Source organism: Pocillopora damicornis, chromosome 10 (assembly GCF_964200805.1).
Source record: "Pocillopora damicornis chromosome 10, jaPocDami1.2, whole genome shotgun sequence".
Classification (NCBI taxonomy): Eukaryota; Metazoa; Cnidaria; class Anthozoa; order Scleractinia; family Pocilloporidae; genus Pocillopora; species Pocillopora damicornis.
Window position 1 is genome coordinate 12639417 of NC_142679.1, and position 19504 is coordinate 12658920.

Genomic DNA, 19504 nt, shown 5'->3' on the forward strand with positions numbered 1-19504 from the left:
TTTTTTTTACATGAACCCTTGAGAAAGAAATGAACAATGTTACATCATTCTTGACCCTCACCCCGATGAGTTATTCATCAACTCCTCCCTAGCCCCCCTAATGTGTAAACAGTTTATGGAAAGCTTTTAAATCATGGCGGTCACAAAGTCTTCGCCTTTTATTATTCCTTTAGAGAGTGACAAGGGGCAACAAATACTGCAAGAAAGTTATTTTAACCATCTGCTTCCTTATTTCTGTAATCAAGTAAATTCCAAGTACTGTGGATTTTGTAGTGCGGCAATTTGTCTAAATGAAATTCTTGAAAAGCGCCAACCCTCAGGTCCTCATCGTGACATTTCTGACCTTGCCCAACTAAAGAACAACAAAGAAACTTTAGGAGAAGATGATCTTTTTGCGATTGGAGTAGACAGATCAATTATTAGGAGAGACGATGTTTTAAAAGATGGAATTACTCTCGATACGTTCGCAAAACTCATCAGCAGCATTGGTCTTCGTGGTAGATTTTACTACGCCTACGATTTAACCTGCAACCAACAGTCAACGATGTCACAATGTCCGGGGATTTATTCGGTGGACGAATTTCGATCCTTAGTTGTTGAAAACCTCAAAAAACCAGGAACACATGTTGTTGTGAATTACCATTTTCTGACGTTCTTCGCAAAAGTGAATATGGGGCATTTCAGCCCGTTAGGTGGTTATCACTTTGAGGAAGACAGGTTTTTGTTGATGGATGTGTGGCCGAGCCATCCAGTTGGTTGGGTAAAGACAGAGAAACTATTTGAGGCTATGATATCAAAGGATATGTCTTCTCAGATGCCAAGAGGGTTTTGCATTATTGACGCTATCACTTTGTAGAGATATTTCAACAAAGCCAACAGCACGTAAATGTCACGCGACCGTAATAAGTGGGCAAATGATTGACCTAGATGGGTAACACGATGGATAACATAATTATACGAGACCAAATATTGAATTCTGATGAAAATATCGCGTACAATGATTAGAACAAAAACCATTCAATCAGTAAAGGAAGATCTTTATGTAATCATCCTGTTATCAATTCAACAATGGGTGCTTGCAGCCGAGGCAAAGGGGAATATTCCATGAGTTACTTTTCTATATTGCCCGCATGACATGTGCAACCCAGTAAGGCAGTGTTTCCAGAACTTCTTAAGCTCATTTGTGTATCCATATTCATATAATTTTCTAAGGAAGGTACAGAGATATGTATTAAAATATTTAGACTGGTGAGTTGACCCCCAAATGTAGTTATTTTGTAATTTACCAGAAGCAAGAGATATTTGCAAGATCTCTGTATTCACAAGGCTACTTCATGGTGAGCCAACTTATGTAAGGTACAAACAAGACATAATTTTTGTTGTTGTTGTTGCTGTTTTTCTTTTTTTGCATACTGTTCAAATTTTAAAACCTTGACATGTCAGACTCAAATTAAAGTCTTCACTTTTTTCTGAGTTTTACAGTTTTGATGTTCAGGTTTTTTTAGATTACATTTTAGACCCCACAATTCACCATCTTTGTTTTATAGTCTAATCAAAACATTTACATTAACGTATCATGACCATCATTGGTCACAAATAATTTCACTTGGCCAGTATCATTCCTCCAAGTGAATTTTGTTGGTTTTTTTTTTTTTCTTATTTCATGAATTGCTCTTGTGGATGAAAATTGAATTGGGTGTAACAGTTTATTTGAAACATTGATTTGGTGATCATTCATGGAGTCGAGTGGTCTGTTGACTCGTAAGACTTGTTTTGTTTACTCGTCAGTCAAAGCTCAGACTTTGCACCTTCAAATAGCTGCCTCACACGAATTCCATCAAGAACTCTGATTGGATAAGCGACGAACGGATCAGAGGGCGTCAAGTCTCCCTATTCATAAGACGTTATGTGATTGGTCGATAAAGATCAGGCCACTGAGAAATATAAAATTACGGAAGAGTCCGATCTTTAATCAGTGCGAGTGGCCAACGAAGGTCGCGAGAGAACTGTCTCGAGACCTTACGTAACACAAGGGAAAAAGGCAGGATTTTGGGAGTTACCGAAGCTTGTTATTCTTATCGTGAAGATACTCTTTGAACTGCGCGGGAATTTAACCCTAATTTGCATTCAATAGAGCGCCAAGCCTCTCCTGTCATCAATCTTATAACGTGATCTACTACGTATATAAACACTCAACCGCTGTTCTTGATCTTTTGTGGAGTGATACAGATGGCAGAGCTACGACGGAGGCGACCAAAAATGAGTGAAGTAGAATTTGTAGATAAGAAGCACGACGAAAACAGTGGTAAAATGAGCGAAATCACGGAAACTACTCATGAGCTGGTAGAGGAAACCGAAGGACTCGGGGAAGAAGATAGTTTGCTGACATTAGAACCCCAAACGGAAGACAAAACGTCACTAGAATTACCTAGTGTCGACGTAACAGTTGAAGGTAAGGACACCGAAAATGAAGAAGAGAATGTAAGCATCGAAGAAACTGATGCTCTCGGTGAAGAGGACCAAGAGAGAGCAACCTTGATTGAAAAACGCAAGGAAGTATGCGACGACGACGATAGCGCGGAAGTTGATAAGGTGGATGATGAAGAACAAGATGACGACGACAACATTGAAGACGAAACTGTCACATGTTCCCTCCTTGGTCTTGAGCAAGCAAAGGTAAATTCCTTTCTATTTGTTCCTCTAACAATGTAGCATTGATTTACTCTGCTTACGGAACATTCTCAAAGGATTAGTGTCGCGGCGCGTGTTTTATCCACTCTGAAGTCAATGTACGTAACACAAAAGAAATACAGTAGATGAACAGATGTCTTTAAAATAACGCGAACTTTCGCGAAATTTTAAATCAATATTTTATCCGACAGAACATATATCAATATGAGAAATTTTTTTCCTTCTTTTTTTTTTTCGGACCGAAAAATGGCCAACGAAATTCTAAATTGAAAGTGCTTGGAAAGAACCACGAGGCGTATTGGAGCTCCTTTTCATGAAAAATTTATATTTTCACCGGTCCAAAGTATACTGAAAGTATTCAACTACATGCTAAAATCTCTGATAACCCGAAGATTAGTTGAAAATTTCACAGTGGTAGCGTCTTTTTCCCTTCTTTCCAACTTTTGAAAAGATCAAGGAGTTGTTGGGGACGACTTGCAATAGTATGAGAAGTTTTAATATTATTTTCCGGCAAAGCTACCTGTGGTGTATGTGCGCTGTTGTTGTGCTTTAGTGTATCAAGACTAAAGTAATTCGTCAGCAGAACTTGCTTTCAAATGACTTAATTTTACCGAAGAAGGCTAACTGTAAATAATTTCACTCTACAGTCTAAATGTATCAACTTCAAATATGCGGAATTTCCTTCTAGATGATTTTAACCCTTTTTAAGAGAAAATATAACGACCTGTAGACTCTCCATGGTCATCCTAAAGGAAGCTGTTTTATTCTTTGAGGGCAGCATGAATTAAAAGATTTTACACTGCACAAGGCCACCCAAAACACTCCAATATTATATTTGCTTATTCAAAAGAAATTACATATATCAGACTCTTGAAGATAAGTGTCTATTTAATAACTTTCATATGAAAATGTTACCTTCTATCAAATTTTCAGAAATATGACTGATCAACCTAATTTTTAATTAACTCCTTTCCCCCTAGCTCTTCTAGAAATGAAAGTTGGTTATTAAATATCTCAATCAATTTCCCTTTCAATTGTCAAGTTTGATGCTCCTAGCTCAGGTCAAATGATAAAAATAAGTTTATCAACAGCCTAACCACCACTTTTAATAGCTGAAAATAACAATGGAAGGACAACTTTGTCCTAGAGAAGGAAATGGTATATCTACATGGGATGGTATAGGAGATATTTAAAGCCCTTATTGGCTGGATTAGACAAGTTTACTCAGCTCTCTGGAGAATCTGAATTTAATTAAAACATAACAGCTTGGTAGGTGGAGATACTGAAGCATTTCAGACATTTTTTTCAGCTGATAGCAGTAGGGAGAGGTCCAAAATTAAGGCTAGAAAAGTATTATAGAATATTTCAGCTATGGAATGATTCTGCCTCAGAACTTAATTGATTGCAGATGAAACAAAAGAGAACTGTTGGGGTTGCACAAACTTTTCCTCAGCTCAAGATAATGCAAGAACTATTAAGGTTATGTCCAGTTTAATAGGAACCACAATACTTGAGAATTTTAAATTCATTGGCAGCTTTTCTTCAAGTATACCCTATAAATATTATTGTCAAGAATAAAAATGATATAGTTTTTGTAACTCAACTCCCATGGCAATCCTTTCAATTATTTACAAGGACCCCTTGGTATCCATTTAAGAAAATCTTGTGAGGAGTTTTTGAAATGCTACATCTCAAGATCAACCTTTCTACAAATTTTTTCAATTTTTGTTTTTCTCTTTGCAGTTAATACTTGAGAAACAGGAATTTTTGTTCCTTGAAGTATGAAGAGTTTTTGAGCTTTTTATTTCCTAAAATACAATAATCTTTGGCATTTTCAATACCTGCTATTTTTCAAGAGAAGCTAAAAGGAATGCAAATTAGAGTTAATTAATTAATCATTAGCTGGTAGCATCTCTATGCAAACTATGCTAGCTTGGTCAGCTTTGTATATACCATTATTTGGTGTTTCTGGAAGACAAAGGGAAGCTCCTTAAAAGATACTGTCCCAGTTCTGTTCTGCAATTGTGCTTGGGCAAATCCAAAGATTCAATTAATTTACCATCATCACTACTAAAAAGTTCTTTTTTTGAAGGCAGTTTTACTCTGCTCATATTATGGCAAAACCTATCTTAACTGGTTTGTCTTGCTACCATTCTATATTTTTTATTACTAATTCAAACAAGAGTTTGGGAGATGAGAGAGTGTTTTCAATTCCTACCTGTCTTTGTTGATTTATTGAAATTGTAGTCAGCAAATAAATTTTAAGTTGTACTCAAGTTTACATAATTACCCAGCACATTTTTTTAGGTGTCTTTTTATTTAGGGAGGTTTTTCATGTGTTATACTTTACCTGTTAAGGAAATCTAAAGGAATTTGTCGTTACTAACACAGAATTTTCCATGTATATTCTCAGGAATTCATTGTCAAGGGAGAGGAAAATTTACATGTTATGTTCCAGACTGTTAAGGGAAATGTACAGGATACAGCAGTCAGGATAAAAGGAAACATGCATGATGCAGCTGAGAAAATGCATGATAATATGCATGAAGCAGCTGAGAAAGTGCATGTGATGATAAAGTCCACAAAAGATAATATGTCTGATGCTGCAGAAAGAGTTCAAGAGATCCTGAAAACTGCAAAGGACAATGTTCAGGAAAGCATGCATGACGCTGCTGATAAGGCAGAGAGGATCTCAAAGAAAGCAATTGAGTTGGCTCGCTCAGGGTGGTATCTTCTTGCACACATTGAACTCCCAGAGTGGCTGCGTGACAATGATTTTCTATCACATCATCATCGACCACCAATGCCATCATTCAGATCTTGTTTTAAGAGTATCTTTAAAGTTCATAGTGAAACTGGAAATATTTGGACTCATTTGATTGGTTTTGTTGCATTTATTTGTATCACAATCTACATGTTTCTTCGACCCATCACCAACACTAATCCATTCCCAAAAGACTGGCAAGAGAAGCTAGTGTTTGGGGCATTCTTCACAGGAGCAATCTTGTGTTTGGGGTTCTCGTGGATTTTCCATACAGTGTACTGTCATTCCATCACAGTTTCCAAGATATTTAGCAGGTAATCTGGTTTAAAAAGATCTTGTTTACAAGTTGCATCTACATATGCCTATGAATCCATAATTTTTTTGTAATAAGGAATTAATAATGACACTATTGAGGATCATTTTTTCATGAAGGATAAGAGCAGAATGGGTCTGACCTGTTTATTTAACATTATGTCTGTAAAACACAGGAGCTCTAGGATGTATAATTGCTTTGAGGAAATCGTTTTTTTGTCAGGTTCTTTTCCCCTTTCATTAAGGCCTACCGGAAGTATTGTTCTGTCTATCAGTAGCATAGTGGTCTTTGCAAGTGTCTATTAGTGTGTTTAATTAACAGGTTGGAGTAGAATGTATTGGTTGAATTATTTCTCATTCTTGGACCAATTAAGCCAATCCAGGCATCATTTTGATTTAATTTTATATCTAATCTTTGGGCATAGCAGAGAGTGTTTCTTTCAAGTCTGCCTTAAGCAGAGATGAAAAATCTTGCTAAAATTCTCAAGGGGTATTGCTACTTATTTAGCTTAAATACATATGACTAACTGTTAATTATTGCTTTTTAGGCTTGACTATTCAGGAATAGCTTTATTGATCATGGGTTCTTTCATCCCTCCACTTTATTATGGGTTCTATTGCTCAAGAATTCTGAAGATCATCTACATGTCTCTGATCCTTACTCTGGGAATTCTCTGCATGATTGTGTCTTTGTGGAGTAAGTTCAGCACACCCAAATACAGAGTTCTTCGAGCAGGTGATTATTTAACTTTTTTGTGGGCATTATGTCTTTCTTAATACCAAATCTGCAAGGGATAACAAGAGATAATTTTGAAGTAAATTTTTCACATCCCTTTGTTAAAGGCAAAGTGCCAGATGCTTTTTGTTTAAATGCAGTGATAATTTTTAAAGGTGCAACTCCCAAGAAACAAATTCTCTTGATTGGTGGAGTGGAGGCTTTGAACCTTGAAGTGCCTTGAACTCCATGATGACATAATTTTTAGCCGGGCTTTAACTCAATCAGTCTAAATGTTAGCAGATGAGACTGTCACTGATGCACTCCTAAACAGGTCAAGTGTCTTTAACAGGCTTGTCCATTAAGTAATGTAGCTGGGTATGGAAAAATCATCAGAATAACTTGAAAAAAGTTATGTGATTAGCCTAGAATTGACTAGACAACTGCTTCATCTTATATTGTTCTATTTTTTTGTCAGGTCTTTTTCTTACATTTGGATGTTCTGGTATTGTCCCTGGTATTCATTTCATAGTAGCATATGGGGTAACTCTAGCTCATCGTCAGGCATCTGTTGGATGGATGGCACTAATGGGCGCCTTATACATAATTGGTGCTATTATGTATGCTACTAGAGTTCCAGAGAGGTTTTTTCCGGGAAAGTGTGACATTTGGGTAAGCATTTTAAAGTACAATTTTACCTCTGCATTGATTTTCAACCAGTGTTTCAGTCAGGTTAACTACACATACAAGATCATGAGTCAAAGACACAACAACTCTTTGACTTTCTTAAGCTGTTAAGCTTGTAGAATAAATGGTGTACCAGTAGGGCCTGAATAAATTGGTGGAAATGTTTCCTGAAAATCCCCTCTGGGTACCCCTCATCTAGTCAGGAAATAAAACACTACCAATGCTGATAAAGGATAATTTACAGTAGAACCAACAATTAAAAGTGAGAGATACACATGCACTCTTCAGTGCTTCTACTGACAGGAGTAGAATGATATGCTGGTGTTGTGGTTACCATGTGGAACTGTTAGGTTGCTGTGTCTGGTGTAGCTTTGAAATATAATAAATATATATTTGGTTATAAAATCTCACAAACTTTATTTTGATAATGTACCCAAGTTAGCCCTGACACAACCATTTCAGTGCAGGAACCACTTTTTACCAGTTTTCTCACATACTCTTTTTTTTTCCTCTTTAGTTTCAGAGTCATCAAATTTTTCATGTGCTTGTAGTAGCTGCTGCCTTAGTCCATTTGTATGGCATTTGTCAAATGGCATACTATAGGTTTGACCAGGGTGCTGTATGTGAAAAATAATTAAATGCAAATGTGATTTTGCTGTTTGTTTCATTGGTGAATGTGTAAATGTAGTTTCTTAAGTTAATTATCAGTAAACGAATTTCGATCTGTGGAACAGAGTCTTGTATGTAGTGTAAAGTTAAATTTCTTCATTTTGTTGCTGGTAGATTTGTACACATTCTAATTAACACTTAGGTTTTCCCAGATTAAAATTGTATATAGACTATATTTGCTAAAGAAAGCTTGAAAAGATGTGCTCAAGGCCTCCATCAAGTTGTCTTTTACTTTGTTATTAATCAAATGTTTTCTTAAACCAGTTTTCAGTAAGGGATGTTTTTGATAGAAGTATTTAATATGATGGTTTGTTGTAGATTAACAATTTGATACAAGAAATGCATTACACACACTGATCATTCCGGTGTTAAAACACTATTGTGGCTTTGTAGAGTGAATTACTTTGAGAGAAAGGAATTGAACAAATAATTTTCAATCAAAGTTATTTTTTTTAAATATTATCTTCACTTTCAACATAGTTGTGAAAATGAATAATATGCATTTTATTGTTTCTGGGTGTTTCGATATTATTTTTGTGAAATAAATTATTATTATTAATTTTGGGGGGTTTTCAATTTTAAGGGCTGTCTGCCAGAGAATCTTTAGAGACAGTCAAAGTTATACGAGTGGTTTTTGACTTTTACTATTGTGGGGAAAATTATTATAGGGAAAAAAGCTGATGGCATTTTGTCTTAAAATCTGAGATGTTGAATTGGGAGATCGTTTCCTAAAAGATTTTCACAAAACATCTCTTCTTTACTTGAAAGTCATAGATTTACATTGCAAACAGGTTTATAATATGTCATAATATCATCATTGTTGGAAAAGATGACTGGTTTGAAAATCCAGCAGATTTCTTTGTTCTAGTGTTCTAGCTTAGTTTGGGAGTTCCCAACATAAACTACAGCACGGTTGTTTTCATTGTCAATTTTTGTCCACACTCCTAACCAGTCACCCTCTCCAACAATGGTGTCATTAATTCCCATCAAGAGATGTTGCATTTATTTTCAATAGTGTAAAAATATATTGCGCATCTCTCTGGACAGTGGCCAATTGTATGTAAGCAATATTTTTTTGTTTAAGATCTAATGTTTCTCATTTGGCAGGCCCAGATGGCTAATATTAATAACTTATTGATATTTTTACTTGCCATCTTATTATTGTAAAGAGGTGTTTAAAACCATTAAAGGCAGTTATTTATGCATCCAAATTTCCCAATCTAGATATCATATGAGAAATTGAGTTCACCAAGTTAAAGATTTGTGTGAGATGATGGCATAAGCTTTGTTGCTCTAAGTTTAGGACAAGTGGATAATAAAATGAGGTAGTTAAAAAAGGTGTAACATTTGACGATTGCTCAGAGTCATAATCTGTTTTATTACTTGTGTTTACAGTGTGTTAAAATTCGTAACTCTGAGGATAGTGTTCTAAATGTTCTAAAATCACCTCATAGGTCCCTATCCAAATTTTTATTCTCTTTGTTTTTATTTCAGTTGTAATGCGTCCGAGAAAGAATCGGAAATCTGAATCAAACTGAATAACAAATCTTTGAATCAATGTCCTATGTCTTATAATCACCCTACAGCATATATGTAATATCTGGTCACACTGAATAAACTCGGGGTAACAGAGCCTTTTATGGCGAGGGACAATGTGTAAGTTAGAGAGAGGCAAAATGTTCTTCAAAATTACAGCTCTAAATACTGCCCGTCTGCCTCTTCTTGTAACCTCTATTTATGAAATCAAATTAACACCTGGCAGTCTGTAACTGATTGAACCATGGGCGAAAAGTTTTATGAAAAGAACAGAAAGCAGTACCAAGGATACATTGAAACTAAGCACATATGCATCTAAAACTATTCTTACGTCGTATCTGAAAGTATGGCAAGTTTTGAAGGAGTCCTTGGAACGGTATGTTGCTCAGTCTGAGGTGTTGAACACTCACCTGTTGCATAGTTGTCAACAGTTACTCGATTCTGGGGGCATTAGATTGGACAGTTTGGGGACATACATCGCTACGGTATTATTGAATAAGCTCCTAGCAGATCACCCCTATCATCCAAGGTAGGGATTGGCCTCGGTTCTGGCCGCTATCAGAGTGAAGCCCTATTAAAATTTCTTTTTTAAACCTTGCTGTACACCAATGGGGATCTCAACCAACAAATCAAATTTACTTTCTTCTAAGGCATGTAACTCATGTTATGGGCGAATTGGAAGTAAACATTTAGTTATTTTCTGTTGAAGTCGGTTTGTTAGCCTCGCCAAAGTTACCTTTACTGCAGTAACCCTTTACGCCCCAACATCATTTTGCATATTCTCCATACTGTTCTCGGTTAATTTCCTCAGGTGCTGAAAGGGAGAATTTGTTTAACAATCAAGAGGTTCTTTAGTTGGTGATCATTTCCGTTACTCTCATGACCTCAATGTCAGATTTAGGGGTGATTTTGTAGGGAGAAATTAGATGTTGGTCACTCTCAGGGGTGACGTGTTAATGACGTCATCTCGGGTACATCTCAGGTTACTAATTACGAGACTACAGTTGTTGTTATATTGGATGGTTATTGGGAAGGAATTAAGAGTGTTTCAGAGTGTTTGACTGCCGTACTAAAATCATACCATCTTCATTTATCTAATCACAGGTGTAAAGTACACACGATCCGTCATCCCGGTCTCAAAATACAAAAGGGAAGAACCACACTGATCTTCAAGTTTTGACAGCTGGAATTGGTGTGCTGTATTAAAATCTTTCACACAAGGAAAAAATGTACAAGGATCACATTACTTCCGCTTAAATTTACTTCGTCACTGTACAAAAAGCGGAACAACTCCAACACACTCTCGTACTCACAGTCAGGCAGTTCAATAGATTCTTTAGTGTCCGCCATTTGACCATAGAACATGGCAAAGAACACTGGACTGCTCAGAGCGAGCACAAACTTGTGAGCTGGGATCACCTTTTTACTTTCACCTTCATCAGTCGACGATGCTACGACAAACTTCACATCGCTCAACAACTCGTTGTTGAAAATAAACTTTGTTCTCTCCGCAATAGATGATAGTTTTGTCTGCCAGTTTTCTTCATGTTTCATCGTTATGCCTGCTTTCGGTGCACTTCGCAGGTCGGTACAGTAAAACTTCAACAAGCTTATCGGCAATAATTCCCACTAAACTCAACCAAACAGCACGCAACGAATTAAGTTCCTCGTTCCCACGCTAGTTCGCGTGCATGTTTTAGGGTAGCTGGCTACAGTTTTTCCTAAGCTCTGACCGTCAAAATTCAGAGTGCTTATGGTAATATTTACCTGATCATTAGCAGAGGGGCATTTTGTTGCGCATGCGCCAAGAAAATTTGTTCGGCGCGTTCGGCGCCATTTTGATATTTTCAGCGCGCTTTTGCGGGTTTTCAACTGAGCGATCGACACCTTTCTGTGATATTTTTTGGAGAGGGATGGAAGAGTATGACAAGTTTACTACCATTTCTAACTCTGTGGATACTTGTGGAGTTTGCTGGCTCTTCCGATGAGGATATTTTAATGATCAAAGTGCGAACAAAACGCGAAAAAAAGTCGAAAACTTGAAGTTTGAGATTTGATTTGCTGACGATCAAGTGTGCACATGAGACTACAAACCTTTAAGGTTAGTCTTAAGATGTTGATTTCTTACTTCTATAAATCACGAAGTGATGTGTGGAGGCGATCGTGAGATATTCGTTACGATAATAGAAGGTAGTTTACAATTTGATCTTATTTTACTTCAACTTTGAAATAAAATTACGTTAAGTTCGAGGTGGCCCCCAAGCTTCAAATTACTTCAAATAACATCTTATCTTCTTTCTCTTTGTTGTCCCATTGGACACAAGGCTTAAAAAAATGTTCCAGCTTCAGGATTGAGTTGCTCTTTCTATAACCTTCGGCGAATTCGTTTTTGGGAGGTTGAGGTGGATTTTCAAAGTCATGGCTCACAACTGTCTTTGGCCATTTTGCTCTCCAAGTCTGTTGTACTTGGTACGTAGGCATGCGTCTTAACAACGTTTATAGTCTTGCCTCGATCATCTGCGGTTTTATCTAATTTTTTTGCTGTGTTTTGGTGAGAATTTTTCTGATTGCCCTTTTGGGCTTGAAGGGCTTACTAGAGGATAAACTTCGGTAGAACTTGTTTTATCACATGGCCCCCAAATCTCTCACCACTGTCAGTTCATTGTTTATTTATTTAGCCTTCGGTCTAACCAGTTCATTTACCTCAAAAAAATCCGTGGGCTTTGTCTCATGAGTTTAAACTGGTGCCGTTTTCTTCATGTTCATGTGTTATTCGAAACGGATGGCGTCAGCTTCATTCTGTCTTGTTTATTTCAATAGAATACTTCTGCCATACGAAATGAATTTTGAGTCGAAGTGTACTATAAAACTCGCAGATTAAAATTATCCAACTTTCTCTGGTTCTTAAAACATGAGGTGAGCGATACAATAAATGAATAATTACTCAAGGGGCTGGAACTCTCTTTCTTTAGAATGTGAACTACAGTATTTGTCATATTTGAAAACGAATTTCGGGTTAAAATATCTTCAAACCAGTTTGACTTGTATTTCTCTTTGCCAGATAAGTCTTGATCCTTCAATTTTTATTTCTTAATTGGGACTGATGATTGGAATTAACTATTGTGTTCTCTGCTGTTTAGGGAGATGTGAAGTGACCCCACTACATATGGTCAGTACTATTGACAGAAAGGATAGGTGTGACATTTGCTGTGGCAAGCTGGCATTCAAGAGAATGTCATTAGTACCAGAAGCTTACTACTGGTATAAATTATCAATCTTTTGTTCTCTCCACACAACTTGCCTCAACTAGCTTGATGCAACTTGTGTCTATACCTTTTTTTGCAACTATAAAATTACCAATAAAGTTTTTTGAAAGTTTTGTCCAAATTTCATGGGAAAACAATATGAGGAGTGATCAGGTGAAATATTGTCCTGTTCCATAACAGTGTTTGAGCTTCCAGGCAGAGCTAAAAATTTCTTAAGCGACTGATTTATGATTTTCTGCCTTAAAATTAGCACAGCCAAACCCCTGGCTTGAAAACTATTAATTTCTGCAAATAGGCATCCAAGCTGATGCCCATTACTGCAGAATATGCAATATCAAAGTCCCCTTTTGACTTAGGTCTCATTTCTCTAAAATCTGATAGATGTAAAGCATCAATTTTCATAAAGAGATCAACAAACCTCTTCACATTAGTTTAATCTGACCTCACTAAGTCTTATTCCTGAAAAGAAAAGGCTTTTTTTTTTTTTACCCTCACTGTTAAATATCAGCCTTACTGGTTCTTTGTTGTTTAGCATGTGTAAGAGTCTTTTCAGACCATCAAATTGTCACACAACTCTTGTAATTTAATAGGTTGGAGAATAAGGTTGCAAAGAGTGTATATGATTTTTTTGTGCAGTTGAAATGATAAATGATAGTGATTTTCACTGGGTAATAATTGATTTAACTATTCGTCTTACAACTGGAAGCCCAAAGTAGTACTTGTTTTCTTTCACAATTTCCCCACATCATCGATCATATCTGATGATATTTCCGAGACTAATGATTGAAAAGACTTTATCTTACTCTGATAAAATCCATAATTATTCCTCCATTTCTAACCATATCTCTAGCATTAGCATTGTCTTACTTTTCTTTACTCGACATTGACCTTTTTTATTTTGGTAATCGGCCCTGGCGGTTGTGATTCATGTCAAAAAAAAACTTTTGAAACAAAACATAAACCTCTGTAAACTTTACATTTTTGCCAAAATTGGAGGTACACTGCACTAGCAGTACAGTTGAAGCTCTAAAAAACGCTTACAGAAAGGCGAGTACTTCAAATGATCACCGATAACTTGAGATAGCAATGACACGATAAAAGTATACTATCCAATTCCTTTGTACTCTTCGACAGGCCACTTGCATCCTTCAAAAATAACATCATCTTCATCGATCGCCCAGACAATCACAAGACAAGACTCGAACAATCTTTTGCATTCTGAAAATAACTGCCTTCCACACATCACACAATAATTTCAAGGATTTGCCGCTTCCATCTACGTTACAGAAGAAAAAATGAGAAGAAAGGTTGTCTCAAATACTCGAACCATTGTTTTTTCCGACGTATTTTACTGCTTCTTTTCTTTCGTGATTCTCGAAAGGAAAACCGACGCAGGCGCATACCAGCGGTTTCTCGTATCAAACTAAAATTTACCGGACATGCGCAACAAAATGCCCCTCTGCTCTGATCATTAAGAATAAGCTTGGAACCAGGCCCCCAGTTTTGCGCTGAACTCCAGTAAAGGGCGCAAAATATACTCAAAAAGAAGACGTGGGGGGGGGGGGGGGGGGGAGTTGGCTATCCAGAGATATCAATACCAGCTTAGATTTATTGGGTGAGAAAGTGAATTACTAACAACATAATTTTCCTTGATTGAAGTTTGTTTCGAGCGCTTCAAATTCTCACTGTGCGAGCACGAGCCGTCCCACATATCACATGAAAATGAGAAGGACAAACGTCTGAAAAACGTAAACGTGTCAACATAGTCCACGACATAAAATTAACGATCAGATTATACAAAGCACCTTGACAATTTTTACACGAGTTGTATCTTTTTCAATCTATCTATTTATATAAACTTAACCTGCGAGAAAGTAAGGTGTTCTACCATAGCCTTCAAGAATGTTGTCAGTAAACGGCATGAAAAAAATTTTATTTTGTTTATTTTTTTTTTTTTTGTGAATCCAAAAGATAATAAATTGTGCAGCCCTAGTTTTCGCTTGGCTTAATTTACATATTTATATCATGCAGGAGCCCTGCAGTATCATGATATTTTATCCCAGGAGGCATGATCAGATTCTATGAACGTGTTTGCTCTGAATGCGTGGCTTCCGAGTAAAACGAATCGACTGTAGAGGTCCTTGGTTCTTGCGCTTAAACTTAACTCGAACTGCATTTTCCCCTCTCGCATTCTTGTTTTCATTTTTTTTACACGGAACACTACCTCAACTGACTTAAATTGGAAATTACTCGGAGTAGAGAAAAAAAATTCTAATGAACACGGTACTTCAAACATTCGAGAACGACAAAATAAATATGAAACTAAACGCATTAAAGAAAATGCTCTTTAATTTTAATGCATACAAGATTTCCCCTTCTAAATGTCGCAAATCTTAATTAACATCTTCAAAGTAGCTTTGAAGGTAAACAATCAATAAAATTATCATAAAACTTCCGATCCTCTTAATGATTTCAAGATATAGTTTACACCGACATCAATGGACACGTGTTTCTTCAGTAGAACGCGTGTTGAGGAGATTGACTTTTTACGGAAAACTATTAGGGATTACCTGTACTTTCTAACATGAGAATGATAGTACCAAGGTTCACCTACATCTATAAACTGGTTTTTATCAAAATATCATACCCTTGTTAATCTTACATCTAAATACTTACACACAGTCCAAACCATCTTTTTTCGTTTTCTGGTGTTCATTTACCATTGGTTTTCTCAGAGTAATCTCTTGATTTCGAACCTCTGTTATAGGTCCTACAGTACAATTGATTTTTCGTACAAATTCCAGTTTCACTGATTTAGGCCGAGATTTGATGTAACTAATAAAAACTAATTGTAGAATCAAGCACACTTTCTGTTCAATCCTATCGATTCGGTATTTTTTACAACAAGTTTTCCGCAACGTTAATCTGAAACATTACCGTGATTCTTATTTTTCACGCGCCCGTGTGGAATTTTTTAAAATCCATTTGACATTTTGGGATCTTCAAAGACTACTCCACCGAGACGCTTTTGTGGATAGACGTATGAGATACAAAAGGTGACGAAGATATCTTTAAGTCCTGAGCCCGTTTAAGTGGGCCCGCTCTGCTCTCGAGTATTATTTTGCCTCTTCTAAAAGATTCTCCACAAAATAAGTTTTTAAACCCAAGCCGGTATTGCACAGAATGAAAAGCAAAAATGAATGGATTTAAGAATGGATTGATTAATGCAATCACAATAGTAGCAAAATGCGCTGGAGTATTGAGGCGAACCAGGTCGAAGGCGAAACACAAGTAGTAAATTTGATTTGGTAACCAGCAAAGAGCTATCACCAGAGTTGAAACAGCTGCCATTCGACTGATGTTGTTGCGCATTCCCTGACCCATTCTGCGGCTCAGTACACGTGACTTATCGGTTGCGTTCAAAACGCGTGTATACAAATTGCAGTTTATCGCGAACGGAATGACAAACTTGAACCCGAATTGAGCGATCCCAAGGAATTTGTGGATGGCTGGCGCAACCAAAGGAATCTTGGCGATTTCGCAACGTTTCGAAGCTGAGCTTTTTTCTGGGCTGTATTTAACCTCGAACGGCAGCAAAGAGTTTGCAAGTAAGGATAACGCCCATATTGTAATAATCTCGTAGAGAAGACGTTTTCTATGGAATCTTGCGCGGTATTGTAGAGGTTTAGTGACAGCGTACCAACGTTCTGTGGCGAGTGCGACTGTGATGTAGATAGAGGTAGTAGCACTCCAAAACGTTAAGAAATGCGACGAAATAAGGCGACAAAATATCTCTCCACTTATTCTTCCCTCAGGCGCGGGAGGAATATCTTCGAAGATAAATCCTGGTGTCAAAAAAGTGACGAATGAAACCAGCAAGTCAGTTATAGCCAAGTGAAATATGTTCACGTTATAAGGACTTCTAAGCATAGTTTTGTTTTTGATGTTCACGGCACACACCATGAAACTTCCCATTATCGTGCATAGGACAATGACGGAGAAAGAAATGCGAAAAAATGATACCTCCCCTTCCGAATGAGGAATCCCTTCTGAGAAACCGCTGTCTTTTTTTTCTTTTGTGTGATCCATCAGAACTTCTGTGGTCGGTTGAGACGGAATGAAGGCCATGACAAAGGACAAATTTTCAGGGCTCGGCTTCGCCATGTTGCCATGTACAAAGTTACGCGTCAATAGCGATTTGCTTACAACTGCTCACTTTATGCCGGCGAAGCTTTTAAAGGGTAGAAGTTTCACGGAAGTGCAATTATCCGATTTCTTTTAAAAGACACTTTCAGTCAAAGCAAACAGCAGACGTGATTGGCTAACACAGAACCATTATGCATTCACGATGTTGTCGTGTTAACATCCGGGAACCAATCAGAGAGTTTCTCCACAACGAACAGAGGGAGCAAGCAAACAAAATATACAAATCGTGTTCTCATTGTACACAACTTGCTTTTCAAAAGCCTCAAGAAATATTCTTTTTTCTGCAATGTTGAAAGCCTTTCTAGTTGACTCAATTGTCAATTGCTGCTCCAGTGAACTTTGCCCGCACGGAAAATAATCAATGTTTGACAGTTTCCTCCGAGAAATTAGATTCATTTTAGGATATCGTTACTTAAACCCTGCACCTGTTTCTCCGAGTCATGTGTTTTCATATAAGCTAAATAATATAGCACGTTTTCTGGTAGTCTCAGGTAGAAATCAGTTAAAAATTGAGTGATATGGAAGAGCTTTACAAATTTAACAAGTATGCCACAATGAGTTACCTCAGAATTGTGACTAATGAATGAAAGGACAGTATCCTATATCCTTCGACGAATATATTAAAAAGAGTTTGACCTATGGCGCCCTTGTTAAGATTTCGTCTTGAAAAGCTAATCTAACTAGTATCAAGATAGCCCTTCTATGTTTCATCAGACTATTCTTAGTCTATTGTCAACACTGCGCACAGTTCCATTTTGCCGGAATTATCACCAATGCAGTTTCATGCTATCGTGAATCTGTAAAAGTTTGCATACGACTCAGTCAGAATTTTTTTACTTCGAAGACGTCGATAGTGATTCTCTATGTTTCTTTTAATTGATTGCTTATACAGATCATCTTGTTCACAGAGACTCCTTTACAGCAAGTGACTTTGCAAAATTATAATCAGCTAACTTGAGCTAAAGTTAACTGAAATCTCTACACTCTCTCCTCCCTCACACACACCCACACATACACATACGTATGTGGTATTAAAAGGCGCGGAATAAGTTTCTGGGTCACATTTGTTTCAGATTTTGGAATAAACATAGTAAAGTTGCTCTAAAACGCTACGGTTCCGCCACCCGTCACGCTTTGTTTTCAATTCTGCTCACATCCAACAAAACCAGCACGTGTTGTATCAAAAGTACGTGCCTCTTCCTTTCCTACAGGTGTGGACAACTGCATTATCTGAAATTCTAAGTCAATAATGCATTTACGGTTGCACCTGACAGCGTATTATTTTTCTTTCACCAATTTGTACGTGCGCTGAAATATTTTTATCTAAACATTACAGTGTTTGTTTTTTTCGGTAAAACCGAAGAGACTGCATGATTCTCGAATTTATTTTGCAATAATCCAAATTTTGAATTACATTTAAGAGGGCGTTTTATGAACACTCCATTGTGGCCACTATCTTGGACTTTCAAACAGCGGAGAGTTGCGGAGAGAAAAGAATTTCCATTAATAGGGGGTACGATAGACAAAAGCCTTGAGGCGCAAACTTGCGTTTTGCATCCAAAAGTAGTTCAATGGACCAGGCATTAGAGTGGTTTTCCTCACTGTTTCGTAAACCACAATTCATGAAATCCACTTTGTTTTGCGTTCCCTAACCTGAAAAAAAACCCTTTTGGACATTGCTTACCCAACACCTAAATTACTCAAACCCCACCCCCCTTCTCCGTCCCAGATCGTTTCTCTTGTTCTTTGCTAAAGCAAACTATTACATCTCGCGTCTTTCCTTTGGATGATCAACTTGAGGAAGCCTCTCTTTCTCTACCCGATAACTGATGTGAAAATTTTTCAACTTCAGGTTGCGCTACCACATGTTTGTTTAAGGACAGATAATTAAAACAGTTTCGAAATGTTCGATGTTGTGAATGTATTTTTCTGCATAAAATTCAGGTTGTGTAAGTGCTTCGCTGGAGAAATAATTTTGAAAAAATACAACATAGAAAAAAATGATGCTTGTATGACTCCAACAAGACATTTTAAAGAAAGATTCGAGGATTTTTTAATTTTTTTCCTGAGAACGTGTACAAATAGTCAAGCAATTACAGCAGCATCATTCATTGTCTAGACAGGGAAACATACAGAGGAGATATTTGTCAATAGCAATTTGCGTTTTCACCTGGAACGCGGCACACTACTGCATGGTTGTCTGGTTCAAGCTCTGACCTCTCAGACGGTGTGTGTTCCAGGATGGGCGATTTAGACACCTTGATTAACAAAACGGCCTGAAACGTTCAGTTACAATTACACTCTTCTCTCCAAAGAGTGAGATACTAAGACTTATTACAGACTCATTTCTCGGTCAATCCAAACAAAATACGGACCCTTCTTGCACAATATATACGGTCGACACTTGTTCACTAAAAAACTGTTCATGCGAGAAAATAAATCGTGCGTGCGTAATTCTATTTCATGCGATACATTTCCGATCACCCTAAGAGGAAATGTACAAGATAAGAGCTCTTTCTAGACATTCTGTTTCTTCTTTTAGTTTCTTTTGCCCTTTTTTTATACAATGCGAAAAAGCAAGCAAACTGTGCGCACGCGAAAAGGCTAAAATTTCTAACCCTTGCTTTGCACGTACGTGACTCGTCAACTCTAAACACT

The 19504-nt window shown here is 37.1% G+C and overlaps 3 protein-coding genes and 1 long non-coding RNA gene across 4 annotated transcripts; 3 read left to right on the forward strand and 1 right to left on the reverse strand.

Moving 5' to 3' along the window:
- The first annotated feature begins 52 nt into the window (after positions 1-52).
- On the forward strand, positions 53-1479 carry LOC113671777 (uncharacterized). Its single transcript, XM_027188029.2, has one exon. The coding sequence runs from the start codon at positions 134-136 to the stop codon at positions 854-856; it is 723 nt and encodes a 240-aa protein (XP_027043830.2). The 5' UTR covers positions 53-133; the 3' UTR covers positions 857-1479.
- Positions 1480-1974: 495 nt separating this feature from the next.
- Positions 1975-9039, forward strand: LOC113671775 (adiponectin receptor protein 1). Its single transcript, XM_027188028.2, has 5 exons — positions 1975-2676; positions 5105-5769; positions 6316-6503; positions 6961-7154; positions 7687-9039. Exons 1-5 carry the CDS (start codon positions 2230-2232, stop codon positions 7801-7803), a joined length of 1611 nt encoding a protein of 536 aa, XP_027043829.2. The 5' UTR covers positions 1975-2229; the 3' UTR covers positions 7804-9039.
- A 2535-nt stretch (positions 9040-11574) lies between these two features.
- Positions 11575-13304, forward strand: LOC149038985 (uncharacterized). Its single transcript, XR_016180287.1, has 2 exons — positions 11575-11843; positions 12515-13304. It is a non-coding gene; the product is annotated as an uncharacterized LOC149038985 (long non-coding RNA).
- A 1667-nt stretch (positions 13305-14971) lies between these two features.
- Positions 14972-16887, reverse strand: LOC113671762 (galanin receptor 2a). Its single transcript, XM_027188015.2, has one exon. The coding sequence runs from the start codon at positions 16802-16804 to the stop codon at positions 15650-15652; it is 1155 nt and encodes a 384-aa protein (XP_027043816.2). The 5' UTR covers positions 16805-16887; the 3' UTR covers positions 14972-15649.
- Between the last annotated feature and the right edge of the window lie 2617 nt (positions 16888-19504).